This window comes from Schistocerca piceifrons, chromosome 8, assembly GCF_021461385.2.
Source record: "Schistocerca piceifrons isolate TAMUIC-IGC-003096 chromosome 8, iqSchPice1.1, whole genome shotgun sequence".
Classification (NCBI taxonomy): domain Eukaryota; kingdom Metazoa; phylum Arthropoda; class Insecta; order Orthoptera; family Acrididae; genus Schistocerca; species Schistocerca piceifrons.
The window spans coordinates 208,814,430-208,837,604 of NC_060145.1; the positions used below are offsets into that span (position 1 = coordinate 208,814,430).

At 38.1% G+C, this 23,175-nt stretch overlaps 1 protein-coding gene across 1 annotated transcript in view; it reads left to right on the forward strand.

The window, feature by feature from the left end:
- Positions 1 to 2,272: 2,272 nt before the first annotated feature.
- Positions 2,273 to 23,175, forward strand: part of LOC124712216 (RIMS-binding protein 2-like) — a 384,205-nt gene continuing 363,302 nt past the window's right edge. The window contains exons 1-3 of the mRNA XM_047242511.1: positions 2,273 to 2,300; positions 4,412 to 4,556; positions 10,701 to 10,803. Coding sequence (XP_047098467.1) covers positions 2,273 to 2,300; positions 4,412 to 4,556; positions 10,701 to 10,803 — 276 coding nt within the window. The remainder of the gene's footprint in view (positions 2,301 to 4,411; positions 4,557 to 10,700; positions 10,804 to 23,175) is intronic.

The window sequence follows — 23,175 nt, forward strand, 5'->3', positions numbered from 1 at the left end:
CCACTCTATATTCATGAAGATGCAAAACTAGTTTTTTATGCTGATGATACAAGTATAGCACCCCATGTGCACAACAAGCAAGAATCAGTTGAGGAAGTTGTAAATAATGTATTTCAGAAAATTATTAGATGGTTCTCTGCAAATGTACTCTCACTAAATTTTAAGAAAATGCAATTTATACAATTCTGTACAGTAAATGGCATAACACCATTCATAAATATAGACTATGAACAGAAGTCTGTTGGTAAGGCAGAATACTCAAAATTGCTGGGTGTGTGCACTGATGATTAACTGGATTGGAAGAAACACATCAATAATCTGCTGAAATGGTTAGGTTGCAAATTTTGGTGATAAACATATCAGTAAATTAGACTACTATGCCTATTTTCATTCATTGGTTTCATATGGTGTCATGTTTTGGGGCAATTAGTCATTAAGAGAAAAAGTATTCATTGCACAAAAGCATGTAATCAGAATAATAACTAGAGCCACCCAAGATCATCTTGCAGATACTTGTTTAAGGAACTCAGGATAATAAAGTACCTTCACAATACATATATTCATTTATGAAATTTGTCTCTAATAACCCATCCCAATTCAAAAATAACAGCAAAGTGCATAGCTACAACACTAGAAGAAAGGATGATTTTCACTATTCTGGATTAAATGTCATTTTGGCACACAAAGGGGTCAATTATGCTGCCACAAAAATCTTTGGTCATTTACCAAATAGTATTAAAAGTCTGACAGATAGCCATGCAACATTTAAAAGCAAATTAAAAGAATTTGTGAATGACAACTCCTTCTACTCAATAGGTGAAATCTTAGATATAAAGTAGTAAAAAAAAAAAAAAAAAAATTAATGAATTATTTTGTGTAAAGAAAACTTATGTTAAAGGGACAAGTTCCACATCATTACAAAATGTCTTATTCATGATCTATGGAACAAGGATTAATGTATGTATGTACATATTTTTACGTTTTCTGCTTCTTTCAATTAAATTCAATATATCATGCATTATCCATGAAATTCTATTTTAGCTTTTCTTTTTTTCTTAATTAATTCATCTCTCAAAGCCTTCTACTGTATACCTTCCCCCGTTCCAGCCAACAGCTACTTAACCCCCCTTTTTAATGCTCAACAATCTTTGGTTCTTTCAACTTATCCAAGCCCCATCTCTTTTAATTGCCTACCTTTTTAAAAATTCTTCAGTTTCAATCAGCAGTTCCCAATAAATTATGTACAGTCTACAAATGCTACCAAAAAATGTTTTGCTGATTTTTAAATCTTTGTCTTATGTTAATAAAAAATATCTTAAACTTTCTGGTGCTGTAGGTCACATCAGTGTACATATACAGCCTTCTTTCATGATTCATAAGAGACATTAGGACATATACAGAGGCTTATAAACATTTTTCCCTCGCTCTCTTTGCAAGTGGAACTGGAAAGGAAATGGCTAGTAGTGGTTCATGGTACCCTCCACCATGCACTGAACAGGAGCGTGTACGTGGATATGGATAATTTATGTTGGTGGATAATTAATATTCATTATTTTAGTAGCCGGAAATGCTTGAGTTTTGGACTGCAATTTGTAAATAAGATCTTAGAAGCTACTTTTAATGCTTCTTGTTAATGTGAATGTAATGTAACTTAAGTGACATGAGGGGTTGTGTTGGTGTTGGATTAAATAAGGTACCGTAAAGGGGGGGGGGTGACTTTGAACAGCTAAGTGACTTTGAACAGCAATTTAGCATCTTCTTAAAAGATGCACTCTGATGTGTAAATATGGAACTAATGTCAGAGTTGCTAAATATCTCCAGTAACCGATACTTTCAGATTGATATGACAGTCAATATGAATAACGTTGTATACCAGCGCCAGAAAATAAAATAATTTTCTGGAATGTAAGTTCCTTCACAAAACATTTGCCTATTTTAGAAGCATTTTTGAGTTTAGAATTTGAAACGAATTTTTATGGACAAGGTTAACACTTGAATGAACATTTACAGAAAACATGTTATATTTATTCTTTGGTGATGTAAAAAAATAAATGTGAAGACTTGTCTTTCAAGGGGTGACTTTGAACAGAGCTTTCCCTGTTCTTTGACACATCAGCTCCATGGAAAATATGTTTTGGTGAAGTTTACTTCAAAGAAAAGCGTAAAATATTGTGTTGCACATGTTATCCTGATGATTAAATTACTCTTCTGAGGAAATGGCATTCCAAGGTGGAATCAGATGAAGTTTTTTGTGTGGCCTAATGTTCCCAATATGTCAGGTTTTGAGAAAGATGACATTTGTAGGATTCTACCTGATTCTAGGGTAGACAGAAGGGGAAGGCTTCATTTTGAGCTTAAATTTGATGTCTATGACATCTGCTAGAGTGGAAACTCTTCCCTGGCAGCTTCCTTTCCTGTACAATGTTTACACATATATTTCTTTAAAATGTGATAACTTTTTTTTCATTAATTTTATTAAAGTCATATAGACTGTTTTTAAAAGCTCTGATTTTAAATACTTTTCTTATTTCATAACTAGCTCATCACCCATTTCCATTATTAGGAAAATTAAACTGTAATCACGCAAACAGTTTCAGGTGATTAAAGAAAACTCATAAAAAATACTCAAATTTTTCTAAATAAGTTACTTTCAAAACTATATACAAAATATCATGCTGTTTCATATGATCAGGATTTCATTTAACAGTAATTGACATGACTCCCACAGAATAGTCAAATGTTTCCATGTTCAAACTGACCCCATTCCATAGGGTGAAATTAAAAAAAAAAAAAAAAACTGAGTGTGGGAGGTAAAAATGTATAATATGCTTTATCACATTCAGCAACACCTCTTGCAACTTCCCATAAAGTTTTGTGTCAATATCTTGAGAAGTTTCTGTTTAATTTACAAAAATGAATTTAAAACGTTCAAAGTCACCCCGCTTTATGCTAACCATATGCATCTTTTCTGGTTATGCTAAGAATTGATTAAAATATTTTAGAAATGATTTTATTAGCTAGGTTTACGGACTAATATATCAACAGAAATAATCAGTTTTTGAAAAATAATGTACTTGGATAGATAAAAAAATCCACGCACCAAGCAGTTGCAGGAGAATACACATATAAAAAATTTATTATGTATGCAAGCTCTTGGAGCCAATGGCTTCTTCTTCTGGCAGAAGGGCTGAAGGGGAAGAAAGGAAAAAGACTTAGGAAGAAGGGTAGTATTTGGAAAAGTCACCCAGAACCCTAGGTCAGAGGAGACCTATTGGATGGGATGAGAAAGAAAAACTGGTTGTTGAGGACTGCACCATGAGATTTGAATGCCTGAGAGATTAATATTTGAAGATAGGGAAATATGCAAGACAGATATTACTGCTAAAACATTGTGCATGAGTTAAAAAGATCCAAAAACCAAGTGCATTGTGTGTGATAGAGGTGTGTGGGGATGACGAAAAATAGACAGATCAGAAAAAGAAAGATGCAGAAAACTAAAATGTCCTAAAGGAAGGAATACTTACTGTGAAAAAATGCTAAGACCAAAGAAATCAACATAATTTATGTTAATTTCTACTGTGAAAAACTGTGGAGACCAAAGAAATTTATGTGAATTATGTTAATGTCTTTGGTCTTCACAGTTTTTCGCAGTGGTTACTCCTTTTTCACACTGTTTCCATTTCATAAAATTTTCATTTCCCAATCTGTCTACATTTTTCTGTCACCTGACAATCTCTATCACATACAATGCTCTTAGGTTTTTGCACTCATTAACTCATGCAATGTTTCAGCAGTAATCTCTGTCTTCCATATTATCCTCTCTTCCACCTTTAATCTCTCAGATTTTCAAATCTCATCTGGTGACTTCTAAACTCTGCCCCTTTTCCTAAACCTCACCAGTCCTTCTCCTTCACCCCTATTCCTTCCACTTCAACCCTTCTGCCAGAAGAAGGAGCCACTGACTCCAAAAGCTTGCATATCTATAACCTTCAGATTTGTTAATCTTCATGCTTTCTTCACACCCTTGTAGTCCTAGTTGTTAATTCTTCATTTTATATTTTTAAGATACTGTATTTCTTTCTGTTTCTTCAGCCTTTGTAATTTATATAATAATTCATTTGCTATTTTCATACTATTTTTCTATTATTTGATAACTTATATTTGTATGCATAAAAATGACTCAGAAATATTCCCAAACATTCTCTATTTAATAGCTCTCTCCAACAACCCCCTCGATTTAGTCATATTCCCAACATGTTCAGAGTCATTAGATTTGTTGGTCTACATTCCGAATTGTTTTGAAATTCAAAATTGTCCATCATATGATAAATTATTTTCAATTTCATCTGGAATATTTAGATACTAAATAAAAGTCACTGTATTTAACTTTTACAGTGATTAATTGTTACAGGTAGAGGTGGTTACCTAAATGGGAATCTTCCGCCTGGAGTGTATTCTACGTTTCCAGGAACTGAACAACAAATGGTTACAGACAGCAAAGTTGTTGACATGTTGGACATTCCTGGTAAAGGTCGCTGTTATGTATACATTGCAAGGTACAGTGAAAATGTAGCTTCCTAAGTTACATTTTTTATTAACTTGAAAAGAACAGTCAGACATTATTACTTTAAAAACCAGCTGCCTGTAGAGTCATTGTAGCTTTCCTTTATGATAAGTGTGTCTGTGTAGTATGCCTCTATGTGTTTTGTGACAAGTCTAGTTAAGTGAAAATATGATTCAGAATTTTTTTTTCTTATTCCACATCCATGAGGACCATTTAACTTAGGATATGTGGAGGAAATATTATTATATCTGTCTTCTTGGAAGTATGTGTTATGGTGTAATGTGTTATTCTTTATGACAATTTCTATGTCTTTATGGCTCTCCTCAGAATGCTTTCTGGGAGTCACATTTTTTTCTGATCCATAGTTTGCTGTGACTTTTTGCAGTTTTCAGTCCCTTGGCAGTGTAAGAAGTTTAAGCTTCTAAGTCAATGCAATCAAAATAAAAGGCCATATATGTCATATTGTGCTGCTTACAAACTCACTCATCATAACTTATAGAACATAGATGAACTGTTTATAGACAAAATTAAGTTTGTACATAACCCTCAAAATGCTAAACCTGCTTGCAGTTGTCCAGTTATTTTAAAAGCAGCAGTTGATTTTTTACCACCTCCAGCAGTGTTAAGAGTGGGCAGACAGTGAAATTGCAGTGCCAGTAAAATGCCACTGTCTGTTTGTGCACAGGAAACTCATTGAGATAGTGCACATTTGATTTGTGCCAAGGTGTAATGATTTTTGTGGAAGACATGTCATGGATACTGAAGTTCAGGTGCCAAACTTGATTTGTCTGATTGGGTGTGTGCCCTGTGGATCAAGGTCTTTAGCTCCATTCTTCTTCAGAGGATAGTGGCAGATACAGCCTGACCAATACTTCCAAGTCGATACCTGCCACCATTCTGCTCAGAAGAGTGGTGTTTTAAAGACCTTGAGGTACAGGGTATACATCCTGTCAGACAAAGAGAGCTTGGCCTCTGAACTTCAGCATTTTCTGGACGTCTTCCACAAAAACAGCTACCCCACAGCCCAGATCTAATGCGCACAACATCAAGCAGCTTCCAAGCAAAAAGAAGAAATAGAAGAGGACAAACCAAAGGCTTTAGCATGTGTACTCTATCCAGGGACCACCTCTGTGAAGATCAGCGGAATTCTAAAGAAACTTGGTGTTGAATGTGTAGCATGCATAGTTACTCCAAGACAAGTAGCCACTAGGCAGTGTGTAGTATTTGTACAACTTAGGCTTATAAAAGGCAGGCATCTATCCTATCTACAACATCCATTGTGAGTGTGGTATGCATTACACTGGTCAAACTATTTGAATGCTGGAAGTTCAATGTGTGGAACAACAATGTTACACTAGGCTCTGACAACTTGGTAAATCTGCAGTACCTGAGCACTGTGTGAAATATAAGCATGCCATGAAGTGTTATGAGATGAAAATACTTGTGCAGACTCCCAGGTTTTGGGACAGCATCATCCAGGAGCCAATTGAATTCAAGATGGGGAGAAACCTGAACAGTAGGGATGCTGGCTACAAACTGAGCAAGCCATGGGACTTCATGTTCAAATTATTGAAAGAGCCATGGCATCTGCATTTTGTGAACAGAGTATGCAACCAGAAAAATGAAGGTAGCATATCTTCAGCCCATGCTCCATTGGCAGAGGAGACATCAGACACTCTTAAACTATTTGTGAATGATTGGGGTTGTGGAATTTGGTACGGATAGCATGACAGAACCAATTGCCTGTCGACGGGGAGTAAGTCATTGGGGTAGGGGGCAGATATAAATGAAGGAGAAGCTCTCACTACAGCTCAGTATGTCAAAACACCTGATGACTTTGGTGAGGTATATTGATGAAATATTGTGCTAATCAGATATGATCATCCTGCTGAAAAATGGAAGCGTTAAATGTGCAAACACCTTCATCTCTGCGTAACTACTGCAGCCTACATCCATTTTCACCTGCTTTATGATACTGAAGCTTTGATCTCTCTCTACAACTTTTACCCCAACACTGCTTCCATTACCAAATTGACAGTTCCGTGATGCTTCACCAAGTGATCTGTCATTCGATCCCTTCTTTTTGTCAAGTTGTACCACAATTTCTTTTCCTCAGTACATCTTCATTAGTTATTTGATCTGATTTTCAGCATTCTTGTGGAGCATCATCACATTCTGAAAGCTTCTATTCTCTTCTTGTCTGAACTGGACATGTTATATGGCAAAAATAATCATTAGTAGAGAATACAATATGTATTTCTCCTTGAATTTTTGTGTAAGCAGTATCTTCTGGATATGGAGAGCCATTCTTTAATAATCTTGCCCCATTGATGCCATCATGAAGGGGAGCATTCAGGTACTTACAGATTTGTAACAACTCAGTGTATGGGAAATTTAAAATTTTCCCAGTGAATTAAATATTCGAAGAGATTTCAGGATTGCAGCCGGTCTTCATAAACTTCATTCCTTGATATTTCAACTGCACACCTGCTAGTCATCTTCAGGTGAACTGTCAAAGACTGATGAAGACATTCTCTGCTCCGCAGTGTCTAGCGCGCTGATAATATTGCCGCTTGTGTCAGAGTCACGGTGACAGAAGGACCACAGAACCAGTTGGCAGTGCCCTCACTGGTGGAACTGCAAGGATCAGCTGTCTATGGTGCTGCCACTTGCTGCGGTTATTGGAGTATTCTGACGTCTTCATATGTAGCAAATCTTGGAGATGATGAGATTCCACGTATTATCCAGCTGTTAGCTGCCTTCATGGTTCATTAGATTTTCTGTGATGCATACTTCAATGGATTCTTTTATAATGGAGTCCCAAAAAGGTGTTGATGTGTGCAAAATTTATGTTTTGTCATACTCCATTGAATGTCTGTTGGAGATTCGATGTTCTGCAAGTGCGGAGTTGCTGGGTTTCAGAAGGTGAGTGCAAAGTTTATGTTCTGTAAAATGTTCCCCACTGTGCTTGTCATTTGTCCTATATAGGCCATACCACACTGGCAAGATATTTAGTAAATTCTCTCCTTCTGCAATAACAAATTATCTTTCACTGATCCCAGCAAGTCCAAAATCTTAGATGGTGGATGGAAAATCACTTTCACCTGAAAATTATGAAGAATTCTTACTAATTTGCAGGAAATATTTCCAATGAAGGGAAGAAAAGCTAGGAACTTTGCTGGCATGTTCTCTCTTATCCACTTCCTGGTTCTTAGTTTTAGCTGAAAATGCCCTGCTAATTTGCTGGGTCGAGTATCCATTGTCTCTGAACAAATGTGCAAGCTCTTTAGGCAAACCAACTGCATCCAACACTGTATGGGCTCTGTTTGCAAGGGTTTTAAGAACACTCTTGGTTTGGAATGGGTGATGGCAACTCGAGGAGTGCAAGTACACATCAGTGTGAGTGGGGTTTTGGTAAACATAACGTCGCACAAAGCCATCACTCTTCCATCTAACCAAAACATCCTGGAATGGGAGACATCCATCTTTCTCTAATTCCATGGTAAATTGAATGTTCTCGTGAATGGAGTTAAGATGATGTAAGAACTCCATTAACTTATCTTCTCCATGAGGCCCACTTCGAAAGTATCATCCACATATTTCCAAAAAACAGTTGGTTTAGAAACCACTGATTTGAGTGCTCTTTCCTCAAAATCCTCCATGAAAAATTTAGACAATAGGAGAGACAATGGGCTGCCCATGGTGACACTGTCAGTCTATTCAAAATATTCTTTGGTAAATATAAAATAGGTTGAGGTAAGAGCATGTTGAAACAAAGCAGTGATGTCTGACTGACAATGTTTACCAATTAGTACCAAGGACTCAACAAGAGGTACCTTTGTAAAAAGAGATACTACATCAAAGCTTACTAGAAGATCCAAACTACTTAGGTGGAGAGCCCCCATTCTGTTGTTAAAATCGGCAGAGTTCTGCACATGATGTGGAGATTTGCCAACCAATTGTCTCACCAAGAAAGCAAGTTATTTGGCTAAACCATATCTGGGGATTTCAATATTACTCACTATAGGCTGTAAAGGAAGACTTTCTTTGTGCACTTTAGGAAGACCATAAATCTGAGTGGTACGCTGCCATGTGGTCTTAACTGCGTGATGGTCTCTGGAGGTAATGAGGGAGAATTCAGGAGTGTACACATCTTCTGTTGCACAGGTGCTGTAGGCTTGTGATCAATCTTGCTATATGTAGTATCACTAAGTAGACCATACATCTTCTCCAAATACAAACTACATGGTAACAGAACAGTTCAATTACCTTTATCAGCCTTCAGCACTAGGCAGCATGGTCCTTCTGTCACCATGACTCTGACGCATGCGCAGCAATACTATCAGTATGCTTTATATGATGGAGGGGGGAATGTCTTCATCAGTCTTTGATGGCTCACCTGAAAATGACTGGCAAGTGTCCAGTTGAAATATGTAATGAAGTTAATGACTACCTGCTGCAGTCCTGAAATCTCTTCGAACAAGTCAGTGTACAGTTTAAGAGAGTCCAGCAGCTGTCGGAAAATGCATTAACAATTAACTTCAATAATTAATGCAGTCTCTAACAGCTGTTTCACATTGTTTACCTGTACTGCCGCTTATACCACATTCTCGAAGTATACGAAGATCATACCTCACAATGATTTTCTCGGAGTCCAATTTATCTTCCGTGTCTTTGATATTCTTGAAATTCAAAATATCATTTTTCCACATCCTATCTGTCTCTTTCAACTGCTTTATGCCACTGTGGAACTAAGACCTGCATGGTAGAAGTCAGATGCAGCACATAAAAGCCACTGTTTAGCAGCCTTCACAATAGAGTCATAATCTTCGAATCTAGTTGTATGAAGGGATTTCTTCAGTTTGCTGAAGAGGTGGTAATCATATGCTGCCAAACGAGGGATGTAGAGTGGGTGTTTCACTGTTGTCCATCCAAGCTTTTGAAGTTGGTATTTGTTTAATTAATGATGTGACCAGATATTATCATGCAACAGCAAAACATTATGTTTTTGCTGTTGATGTTGAGCACGACACATTCAAATATGATTTTTTTCAGAGTGTCACCTAAGCATCAGAACCAGTAATGGTTCTGTGTGACATGATATACTCAGGCAACAGTCCTTCTGAATCAAAAACCATGGAAGCCATCACATTTCCTGCTGAAGACGCAGTTGTGAATTTATTCCTCTTCGACAAATTTGCATGATGCTATTCCATTACCTGTCTTTCTTCTCCAGGTCAGAGTGGTGCAAACAGGTTTCATCTCCTGTCACAATTCTTGCAAAGAGGTCATCTCCATAACTCTTGTACTGTTCAAAAATTCCTTTTCACAGTGTGTTTTTTTGTGATCATTTGTCACCATTTTTGGAAACTGCCTGGCACAAACCTCATTCAACTTCAACTGTCTCCTTATTCTGCACACAACTCACTTCTCCTGTTTGCACTCATACTGATAGTTCATTCATTGTTAAGTATTGTCATCCAAAATCAAATTGTGAATACGGTGCACATTGCCAGGAGTCTTTGCAGTGCTTGGTCTACCACTGTGCTGAGAGTACCAGGTATGGACATACCCACTTACACCAGATAGTCTACCTGCCCAAAGACTAACTGTACTTTGACCAACAGCTTAATATCCTTACACCTTCTTCAATCTCTTGTAAATGTTTGTGTTGTCTCATTCCCACAACACAGGAACTCTGTAACACCACATTGGTGTTGGAGTGCTGATGGAGTGCTACAACAGTGCAATTTACAGAAACTGGTTGAATTAAATTTGAACACAAATAAGAAGAATGTTTTTATCACCTCCATGAATAGAAAGACATAGAATGAAGGTTGGATTTTTGAAACAAAAATGTTGTGCATTTCTTTTCGAATGACCCTTGTGTATTTCAGAGAAGGTAACTAAGAAAGACGAGATATCAGATACTAAAAATAATATTGAACTAATTAAAGTAGATATGTGTAGCTTTACCTAATCTATTTTATCATACTTGAGATACCAATATTATTGTAACATTCTTCTGTGTTGTACTATCTGCTATTTCATTCTCAATATGCATAAGTGAACCTGATTATAGTGCTTAATTTTAAAAGCAGCCTAGATGTTGATTCTCCCTATTTTCTGGTTTCAGGTACTCATATGATCCATTTCAACAATCTCCAAATGAAAATCCTGAAGCTGAGTTGCCAGTCAATGCAGGAGATTACTTGCTGGTTTGGGGTACTATGGATGAGGTACAAAGTTGTTAACATTATCTTTTTAAAAATCTATAAAATTGTGTCAAAATGTGAGAATATTTAGTTTTTTGAAAAATATTCTCATCAGTCCGGGAGACAATATTTAATTACTGGATATGTGTATAATTTAATGCTTCTTCTCACATAATCTCTAATGGGCCTATAAATATGTTTTAATTTCACTGAGAATTTTATCTTTATGTATGTTTGTGACTAATTTATTGATGTTGTTGAGATTTAGTGGGACTGTGTTGCATAGTATTGCTAAAACTTTGCAGTATCTTGACAGTAATTTCATGATTTTGAGCAAATGAAGATGACATTCTGGTGATCCATTGAAATATTATCAAATTTTACAGGAACGATTTTATGGTTTTTAAAATGTTGAAAAAGGAATATCTTAAGATAAACTGAAGGGGCCCCATGAAGGCAAAACATGTTGTTAATAAAAGGATAAATTGCAGTCAAAACTGTTTTTTAAATCAAATATGTGGAAGATATATTACAAAAAAGTCAATGTATTTCAGTGTGTAGTCTTTGAGTGATTCTGTTGCCATGAAATCAACCTCAGGGGATAACATTATTTGCTTTATATTTCTAATAACATACTTAGTGCACACAGTAAACAAGACAGAAGTATAAAATTTGCTGTTGGATATAAAAACAATGGTAGCTTCAACTTCCTAGATGTGACCATTGGTAAAGAAAACAAAACACACCTTCAAAGTCTACAAAAACAACAACAACAGCATGAACAACAGACACCTACCCAGCTCACCTTGCCAACTTCCAATGTACAGACATGCTGCATACAGAGTACTCGTTAACAGGCAGTAATATATCTGGGTAGACATGTGAGGCCATTTTAATGAAAATGTTGGCACCAAGAAACAAGGTGACACAGTCGTGGGCAACTATGGGATTGATGACTGAAACATTAGAGGTGAGAGATTAGTCCAGTTCACTGAGTACACCAATATGTCCATCATGAATACATTTTTTAAAAAGCACCCTGACTGAAAATGGAGCCCAAATGTCAGTGTCCAAAATGAGATAGACTTTATTCTGTCAAACATTCTGCAGATTGTGAAAGATGTATCACTGCTAAATCAGTTCAACACTGGCAGTGATCACCGTCTGGTGAGAGCAAGGGTTGAACTCAATGTAAGAGATGAAAGGAATAAACTTACGAAAGGGAAGATAAGTGTAATCAACCTCAAAAACCTGTAAGAACATTCGTTGAAATTCCAAGTCCTCCAAACCAAGTTCCATGTAACTAAAGATGGAGATTTGGTGGAAATGATTGTTTCAAGTGTACGAGAAGTTGGTGGCCTATGCCAAAAGAATAAACAACCGAAGAAATTCAGTGCCAAAACTGAAAACCTTTTACAACAGAGGAGAGAAATGAAAACCCAAACCGATCATGACATGGTAGCATGTTCTGAACTATGTAAGGCAGTGCAAAGAGAAATGAAAACTGACATACAGAAATTCAGTGAATACACCTTATAAGCAAGTTTAGAGAACAAGACAAGTTTAAAGTCAGCCAAACACAAACTCACAATTGGTAAAAAGCAGATTATCACACCTGATGGAAATGACAGTCGAATCACTGAAAATAAGGAGGTTTTGAAGTTTGTCAGATTATAGCAATTTGTGTAGCAAACCAAGGGAAAATTTGAGTGTATCTAAATTAAGTGATATTCCCAGTGTTCCAGATATACTCCAGTGGAAGACAAGTGTGCTCTAGATGGCATGAAGAAGGGAACAGTGCTGGGTGATGAAGTGCTCAGTGTTGACATCCTGAAACTGGCAGGAGAACTACCAATAAATCACTAGGCAAAAGTATTTACTTCCTGCCTGCACTACGCTTCAATCCCACTATCATGGAACAAGGCAAAGATTATATTGATACGCAAGAAAGGAAATATTCACAATATCAAAAACTTTTGTCCTATCAGCTTGCTCTCAATTTTGTACAAAATTTTCACAAAGATTCTGTTAAATTGAATTAGTTCCGCCCTAGACTCGTCCCAACTGATAAAACAAGCAGGATTCTGAAGCAATTTTAGGATTATTGACCACATTCTGACCATTAATGAAGTGATAAGCAGAGCAAATGAATAACAACTGCCTCTTTGCATCGCCTTTGTTGATTTTGAAAAGACGTTTGACTCTGTTAGCCATATAGCTGTTCTCCAAGATTTGAGTGAGCAAGGTCTAGGAGCAGCACACATTGAAGTGCTCAACAATATCTACGAGACTTCTTCAGCTTATGTTAATATCGGCGAATCAACTCAAGAAATCCGCATCATGAGGGGTGTCAAGCAAGGCGACCCCATCTCCCCAAAACTATTCTCGGCTGTACTGGAAATGGCTATGTCACAGCTGAGCTAGGAAGGTAAGGGTATTAGAATTAATGGATGAAGGCTTACCAACTTGAGATTTGCTGACGATATTGCCTTACTGGCCAACGACTTTGCAGAGCTCCAAAACTTAGTTACAGATCTTGCATCAGAATGTCATTTGGTTGGCTTGAACATGAACCTTTCCAAAACAAAAGTAATGTCCAACTAGAGATGTGAAAGTCAAGGACAGTCCATTAGAAGAGGTCAGTGAATATATCTACCTTAGCCAAATTATAAAAATGAAGGGAGATGTAAGGCCAGAAATCTATCAGTGCATCAAGCTTGGCTGGCAAGCATTTGGGAGGAATTCAACAATATTCAGATAAAAAATGCAAGTAAATCTGAAGAAAACAGTATTTGATCAACGATTTCTTCCTGTGCTGATGTATAGTTGCAAGACATGGACACTGAACTCATTAGAAAAGGGAGACTTAGGACAGCACAGAGAGCCATGGGAAGATCAATGGTGGGCTATACAAGAAAGGATAGGAAAAGGGCAGATGACATCTGGTCTGTAACAAAGGTAAAGGACATCTTAGAGAAAGTAGGCTCCTAGAAATGGCAGTGGACTGACCACATCACGAGAAGAAAAGACAGCAGATGGACAAAGCTAGTATTGGAGTGGAGTCCGAGAGAGCATTGGAGGCCTAGAGGAAGACCACCAGGCAGATGGGACAAAGATAACCAGAAGATCACTTGTAGCACCTGGCAGAGAACCAAGACCAGTTCACTTGGAGAGAACTGCTGAAAGCCTAACTGAATCCATAACTCAAAGAGGCCACATCATTTAATGATTGAATTGGCTGATGATGATGATGTCAGGCACAATGAACCCACAAGGAGAAGGCCCCAGACATGGCCAACTGATTCAACTTATATTTGTCAGATCACTTATGTACAACATAAAATGAAAGACTCTTGAGATACTTTGGCTCAACATCCCTCTTGTTTTGAGGAAACTACTCCAAGGTTCATGATGCATAGTTGACTCGAAATTGACAGGTTAATACATAATTGAAAATTGAGCATTTTTCATCACCATATATGGGGTCTGTAAATGCCTGTTTTCCTAGAAACTGAGGAAAGAAACTGTTACAACTGTGGCTTATATAGCCATAAGGTCAATACCGTTCAATGAAAGTGAAAAGTGCCTGTGGTGTAGTGACCAAGGCACCTGGATTGCATGCAGAGAACCTGTTTTTAATTTTCAAATGCATACTGCTGTTTTGTTTCCACTTACGTTTTTCTCTGTATTGAAATTGGTGGGAATAATAAGCGTTAATCAGGAGGAATAATAACAAGATAGGCCAATAAATTTCTCAAATGACTTTGAGTAGTAAAGAACTAAAATTTTAAGCTATGTTGTATGAAAACAATTCCAAATAACACTGCTGCTAATTTGTCATGATGGATCACAGACAGCTGACCACACAATGCTTGTTTACTGTGGGGTGGTACAGAAATTTATGTAGAGGTTTAAAAAGTGAAATTTGCTTCTGGCAACTCAGGAGGAAGTACTCAACTGTGTTAATGCAACAACAATTCATGCATAATTCATATCAAGTTCCAGCACTGATTTTTCAGGTGATGCTATCAAATGCTTGATATACATTAAAATTAATCCCCAAAAAAGAAATATGTTTAAATCCAAACCTGGTCTGTTACATGCCAAATCTTTATAATGGATTATGTAGTTGGATGAAGAATGTGTTCATTAGATGTTACTGATGCCATGAGTATATTTACTTTGAATGTTTATGTGGCAAGTACCATTCATGTGGCAGGAAATTGAAAACATGTAACATAGTGAGTGACAGAGCCAATGAAGCATAGCCATATTTACTTGTGATAATATGCCTCTGGTTGCTGTGCTTCTGTCAAATCTGGCTGAAAAGTGATTGTCTAAAGTAGGCTATTTTAAATGATGTGATCCACACCAAGTTTTCAGTCCAAATATTTTAATTGCACTTTGTTGTTAAATAGCCTACAGTTTATGACCAGACCAAATCTCATTCACTATTAATTTCTGCACGGGTAAACAACTAGCCACATATTACATTTGACTGATGTTCTGTATTGAGATTGTTAGAGTGTAGTAACCTGATAATGAAGTTTACGTGTGGCAGACATATGATTAACACAGTCTTAAATCATTATTCTTGAAATATGACAATCAAACCGGCCTGAAAATGATGTGCACAGTAAGTATAATTTGGAAATAGCAGACTTCACAGTGCAATCTCATTGTCACATTCAGCAGAAGGCATCTATAGAAGATTGACACATTTCATGAAGTTAATTACAAGTCTACAGTCGATCATAGGAAATACATGCTTGGACACAGAGTTTAGATGAACCTCGAGGCACTACAAAAGTTGTAATTTGTGCACACCTGTCAGTGATACACTGTGTAATAATTTTGGGCACAGATCTTGCCCACATTACATACTTCGCAGACTGACTGAAATGGTTCCTTTTATAATATTACAATAATTAGCAAAACATTCAGCTGTTGTTGTTTCTATCTTTTCACAAATTACAATTAAAGATTTACACTTGTGATTAACTGAATAGTGAAGAGAGATTCTTCTGAATGTGAACTTTTATGTACATCAATAATTGCTGTTAAATTGTGCTGGTTTGCCAAAATATAGCATTCTGTTTCAGTAACATTGTTTTTGATTTGACAAAAATCAAACAATGGAAAATCCAGGATGGAATGTAAGAATATAATGAAAAGAAAAGTTGCTACTCACCATATAGCGGAGATGCTGAGTCACAGATAGGCACAACAAAAAGATCGTCACAAATAATGCTTTTGGCCAGTAAAGCCTTTGTCAAATATAGATCACACACACACACACACACACACACACACACACAAATGCAATTCACTTGCACATGACTGTAGTCTCAGGAAAATTGAGGCAACACTGCAAGCAGAAGCACCAGTGCATGATGAGAGTGGTGACTGGGTGGGGGTAAGGAGGAGGCTGGGATGGGCAGGGGGGGGGGGGGATAGTAGGGTAGGGGTGGAGGACAGTGAAGTGCTACGGGTTAGGCAGACAACAAGCAAGAGTTGGGGAGGGGGAGTAGTGGAAAAGGAGAGACGTAAAAAGACTGGGTATGATGGTGCAATGAGGGCTGTCTGGTGCTGGTATGCGAACAGGGAAGGGGCTGGATGGGTGAGGATAATGACTAACAAAGGTTGAGGCCAGGAGTGTTACGGGAACATAAGATGTATTGCAGGAAAAGTTCTCACGTGCACAATTCAGAAAGGCTGGTGTTAGTGAGAAGGATCCATATGGCACAGGCTGTGAAGCAGTGACTGAAATGAAGGATGTCATGTTTGGCAGCATGTTCAGCAACAGGGTGGTCCACTTGTTTCTTGGCCACAGTTTGTCTGTGGCTGTTCATGTGGACAGACAGCTTGTTGGTTGTCATGCCCACATAGAATGAGCATAGTGGTTGCAGCTTAGCTTGTAGGTCACATAATTTGTTTCACAGGTAGCTGTGCCTTTGATGGAATACGTGATGTTTGTGACACGACTGGGGTAGTTGGTGGTGGGAGGATGCATGGGACAGGTCTTGCATCTAGGTATATTAAAGGAGTATGAACCATCAGGTAAGGAGTTGGGAGATGAGTTTGTGTAGGGATGGATGAGTATATTGTGTAGGCTTGGTGGATGGCGGAATACCACTGTGTGAGAGGTGGGAAGGATAGTGGGCAGTACATTTCTCATTTCAGGGCATGATGAGAGCTAGTTGAAGCCCTGGCGGAGAATGTAATTCAGTTGCTCCAGTCCTGGGTGGTACTGAGTTACAAGGGGAATGTCCCTCTGGGGCCGCATGGTGGGACTTTTGTAGTAGGTGGGGGAGTGGAAAGATAAGGCAGGGAGATTCTTACTAAAGCCTTCACAGACCACAATTACCCTCCCAACCTTATACAAAAACAAAGGATACTGAGTTACAAGGGGAATGTTCCTCTGTGGCTACATGGTGGGACTTTTGTAGTAGGTGGGAGAGAGGAAAGATAAGGCAGAGAGATTTGTTTTTGTACAAGGTTGGGAGGGTAATTCTGGTCTGTGAAGGCTTTAGTAAGACCCTCTGTATATTTCAAGAGGGACCACTCGTCACTGCAGATGTGATGGCTGTGGGTGGTTAAGCTGTATGGAAGGGACTTCCTGGTATGGAATGGGTGGCAGCTGTCAAAGTGGAAGTATTACTGGTGGTTAGTAGGTTTGATATGGACGGAGGTACTGATGTAGCCATCTTTGAGGTGGAAGTCAACATGTAGGATGGTGGCTTGTTGGGTTGAGTAGGACCAGGTGAAACAAATGCGGGAGAAGCTGTTGAGGTTCTGGAGAAATGTGGAAAGGGTGTCCCCACACTCGATCCAAATTACAAAGATTTCATCAATGAATCTGAATTAGAATTACTATTAGAATTGATTAGAATTACTCTGAAACGAAATGAACACAAAACATACACTTATGTTTCAGGCATTAGCTAACTAAATGCTTCACTTGCAGTATCTGTATGTACTTTTGATCTACCTTATCTGAAAATTAGTAACTAGGTATGTATTTTCATATTAACAGTGGTAATGAAGTTTGAAATCTCTGGTATTTGTAATGAGCACAGTTTCTAGGTAAATTAATTACACCAGTGGCTTCTAATTAACTAAATGAATATATTGTATAATAAAGTAAAATTGTCTAAGCTTTTTTTTTTGGGGGGGGGGGGGGGGGGTGTTTACTGAACAGGGAAAAATCCACATGCTTTGATACTCCATAATAAGGCAATGAGGATTGAAATTTCCTTATTAATCCTCCCATTCCTACCCATTTCAATACAGAAGAAAAGACAGATTAGAGCTTTGGTTGTGGGTTGTAACTGAACCAATAAATTCAGTAATGATTTGTTATGTTGACATTATTGAGGATTTATGGTCTCCTTCTCCATGATGAAGTGGAACTGCTGTGATGTGCCATTAATTGCACCGGGGTACTTCTTTGCTATCTGTAGAGGGTCAAGACCTGTAAGAGAGCTCATGTGTATGCCAGCTCACAATGAAATGATGGAACTGCCTTTTTAAGAACATCTTCTGTATTTGATTGTTCTCATATTCAACATTTACAATGTTAGGTGACAGACCTCTTATTACTCAGTTCATCATATCTGAAGTGAATTTTGTTATAGAACAAAAGAGAATGATATTCCTCCTTTGCTTCTTTCAACTGTTTCTGGCTTTTGTCTTGGAGGCAGCCCTTCTTGTTCTCTGCCTTCCGAAACATCACCAAGCCACAACACCAAAGCACAGGCAACCTCTTCACAACAGCTGGAGGCACTCAATCAGTATTGTGCCTTGGTGATGTTCTGGGCTCACACACGTGCTTCAACTCTGAACATTGACAAACCCAACAACCACACAGTAAAAACGCTATATATGCTAAGTACCTAAATAATGATTTTACGTGAACATTGTTCCTCTGATTGTGAAGAAGATATGGAGCAGTCTTTTAAACCACAGATCTGTACACTAAGATGAAAGAGGTCATGTAAAATAATGTACGTAACAAATTACAGTTTTTTTATAATCTTCAACTTTTGAGAAATTATCATTGTTACTAAAATTATCATCTTGTAAGACTGAATGCACTGTCATTTTTCCACACAGCAGAACATGTATTATCTTATATCTTAAGTCAATCATCTTAAGCTTGTGATTACTAGGTTTAACAATAGTTTCATTTCCATTTTGGTTATGTCTTCTGCATGTGTTTGTGCTTACATAATTAAAAGATCAAATGTATTTTTACTAAGTTCATTTCTCTACCCTCTCTCATTTTCTTAACTACTGTAACCATCCAACTACTTTATAATTACATTGTTAGAGTTTCATAGCATAAAATAAACCTGAGACAATTGTTATACTTGACCAGGCTTGATCATTAATTCGTTATTTTGATCAAAGGCAATTAGCTTTATGCTGTTTTTAAATCTGTGCTACTTCCCATGACTTCAAATCTCAGAATTGCTGTAAGCCACAACTAAGGAAATGAAAATTCAAAGACTCATTAATTGCCCAGGTATGTCTATTTGCTTTTGACTACTTTGGAGAATGCTTCCTACCTTTGTGAGAACTGTACCCACCTTATCCTACTGGCAGATACTGCTTACACACCTTATCATCCTTGTATCGCAGGTGTTCCTATCCTTACCTCTGCATATAAAAAACACTACAGGTCATTCCTTTCTTGGATCTACCTGACCAAGGATTAAACTATCATGTCTCTGAATTTTTCTGTCTTGTTGCTGTCCAGTACCTCCCTACAAAAAATCTGGTGCACCAAGTCTTAAAAATTTAAACTTGTATGCCCTGCTTAGGACCCTTATTTTTGTAACTTTCAATGACAAAGTTTGTCCATATCCTAATGACTTTACTTGCCTATTTCAAACCGATATTTCCTGCATATTTCATAATATTCCTACATGTATACATGTTGTCAAAGGCTATTCAGCCCTGGTTTCTTTATTGTTTAGATTATTATGTTTATTTTTTTGGACCACTGACGCAGTGACATTACGCTCTGATGGAGACCAGGTGGACAGGTAACAGCTACAGAAAAATAGTAGCCTTGGAGTGTACTCCCTCCTTCACTTCCTGAAACACACATACACACACACACACACACAGAAGCTTCTCACTTTCTGCTATTGGTCTCAGTTGTCTCAGTTCAGTTCATATTCCCTGCTACTTCATTTTTGCGTACATGTTAGTATGTCAACTTCTACAAAACATCTGTTGTTAGTAACCCTCTTTTACCCATCATTCAATTGATGTTACTAATATGTGCATCTTTCCATGTTATAAAAGATCTCCTAGTTCATCTTGTCCCCATTAAAAAAGAAAAAAAAAAGAACTGTCTTTGTCAATACTTCTTATGTGTGTTATCTTGTATCTTTGGTCTCCACCTGTGAAAACAGATTGTAATTACCGCAATGTGACCTGAATAAAGTAAGTCAGGGGTTGCTCGCAATGTTTGATTACTAAGAACCATATGTATATAATCAAAATATCCACGGGTGTACTGCTGGTCTACAGTGTCCAACGGGCACAATATTTCGGCGATCATACATGTCGCCATCATCAGGTGAACTGACAGACTGAGCTCCTGTGAACATGCCGGCACGGAGATCCATTCGCTATGGCTGCTCAGAGGGAACTGGGTTCAGTCGCAGTGGCGGCTGATTCAAATACCCTCCGCCCGCGGCGCGCTACCTCCGCTGTCCGCGCCCTGCGCCACTGTCGCGTGGTGGAACAGATTGCGACGGCGTCTGAGATGACGTCGGAGTGATGGCTCTGTCCGCCGTGGTCATCACAACTATACTTTTGCTCGATTTACTCTTGATTAACCCAATTGCTGGTTCCGAAGCCTTGCTAAGATTATAGCCACAGTCACGGTTTATGAGGTCGTCATTGGTGCGAATTTTGATGGCCTCTCTAACAACGCTGTCCCAGTATCTCGACATCTGTACCAGAATCCTCATGCGTTCATGCTCCATAGCGTGATTTTCCGACAAACAATGTTCATCGACCGCCAACTTGCTCAGATACATCAGTCGAGTGTGCCTCTGGTGCTCACGGCATCAATCCATGATAGTACGCATCGTCTGACCAATATACGACTTGCCACATTGACACAGAATCTGGTACACGCCGGCCTTCCTCAAACCGAGGTTATCTTTGGCGCTCCCCACCAGTGCACAAGGATTCTGGTACAACTACAGACCAATATCCCTTACTTCTGTTCACTGCAGAATCCTTGAACATATTCTCAGTTCGAATACAATAAACTTTCTTGAGGCTAATCAGCTTATGTCGAAGAATCTGCATGGTTTTAGAAAGCATCACTCATGCAAAACTTGGTTTGCCCTTTTCTCACATGATATATTGAGAACTATAAATGAAGGATAACAGGCAGATTCCATATTTCTAAATTACAAAAAGCACTTGACATGGTCACCCATTGCTACAGTACAAGCCTACAGAATAAGTTCACAGATATGTGAATGGCTCAAAGACTTCTTAAACACATTATGTTGTCCTCGATGGTGAGTATTCATCAGAGACAAGGGCTTAATCAGGAATTCCCCAGGAAAGTGTGATATGACCACTGTTCTTCTCTAGATACATAAATGATTTGGCAGACAAGGTGAGCAGCAATCTGTGGTTGTTTGCTGATGATGCCATAATGAATGGTTAGGTGTCGAAGCTGAGTGACTGTAGTAAGATACAAGAAGAGTTATACAAAATTTCCAGTTGGTGTGAGGAGTGGTAGTTGGTCCTAAATGTAGAAAAATGTAAGGTAATGCAGGTGATTAGAGAGAACAAACCTGTAATGTTTGGATACACTATTACTGGTATCCAACTTGAGACAGTCAAGGTATTTAAATATCTGGGCACAATGTTGCAAAGAGGTGGAACAAGCATGGGGAAACTGTGATAGGGAAGACAAGTGGTGGACTTTGGTTTATTGGGAGAATTGTGGGAAAGAGTGGTTCACCTGTAGAGGAGACCATAGGATACTCGTGTGACATATTCTTGATTACTGCTCGAGTGTTTGGGATCCATACCAGGTAATATTGAAGGAAGACATCAAAGCAATTCAGAGGTGGGCTGCTAGACTTTTTACCTGTAGCTTTGAACAACACATAAGTTTTATGAAGATGATTGGAGAACTCAAATGGGAATTCCTGGAGAGAAGGTGATGTTCTTTTCGAAAAACACTATTGAGAAAATTTAGAGAACCAACATTTGAAGCTGACTGCCAAACGATTCTACTGCTGCCAATGTACATCACGCATAAGGACCACCAAGATAAGATATGAGTAACTGCGTCTCATATGGAGGCATACAGACAGTCTTTTTTCCCCCGCTCTATTTGCGAGTGGAACAGGAGGGGAAATGACAAGTAGTGCCACACACCATACGGTGGCTTGTAAAGTATCTATGAAGATGTAAATGTAGCTGTGTAACTCATGTTTGTTAAGGCTTCTAGTTTTGAAAGTGATAGTCTTATGTTCACCAATTTCCAAATTTCATTTGCCCTGAAATAATTCTGCCACTGCACATTCTCTGAAGCATCTGCTGCTAACTTAAATGGATCATACATCACAGGGTGATTCAGTTTCAGTGCTTTCGTGAGTCCTTTTTTATTATTCTCAAAAGCTTCTCCTCTCCTTCATCCCACACCCATCTAGATTTTATTTTAGTAATGATAACAGGTGCAGATCATTCATTGCCTGACTCTGCATGTATTGATGACAAATTCTGTCTAGCCTGAGGAACAAACATAGTTGTTTTGTGTTCTGAGGTTCCAGACAATCTTATTCTTTCCAGATCTGGTTTACATCCATGTATTCCTACCAGATGTTCTAAGAACTTCAGTTTCTCCCTGCCAAAGTGAGACTTCACTAACTCAGTAGTACAGATTTTGTTAATAAGGGACAATACTTTTCTGTGTTTCAGATATTAATAAGCTGTCAACTAGATAAATAAATAGTTCCTATAATAAATCTTTCCCTAAAGTTCCTCTAAGGTTTGGATAAATAAACTCAAATATTTTGTCAAAAAGGTAGCACTTTAAATTGATATGACTTTTCATCAAACAATAAGACTGTATAATGTTTCAAACAATGGAAAGTCCAGGACAGAATAACAACAACATTATGAAAAGCATAGTTTGCTACTCACCAAGCGGAGGAGGTGATGAGTCACATGACAGGCACAACAAAAAGACTGCTATGCATTTGAGCTTTCAGCCAGAAGGCCTTCTTCTAAAGTAGAAAATACACTTGCATAATCATACACACACACACACACACACACACACACACACACACACAACCACTATATCTGGCCACTGAGGCCACACTGCGAACACTGTGCACGAGG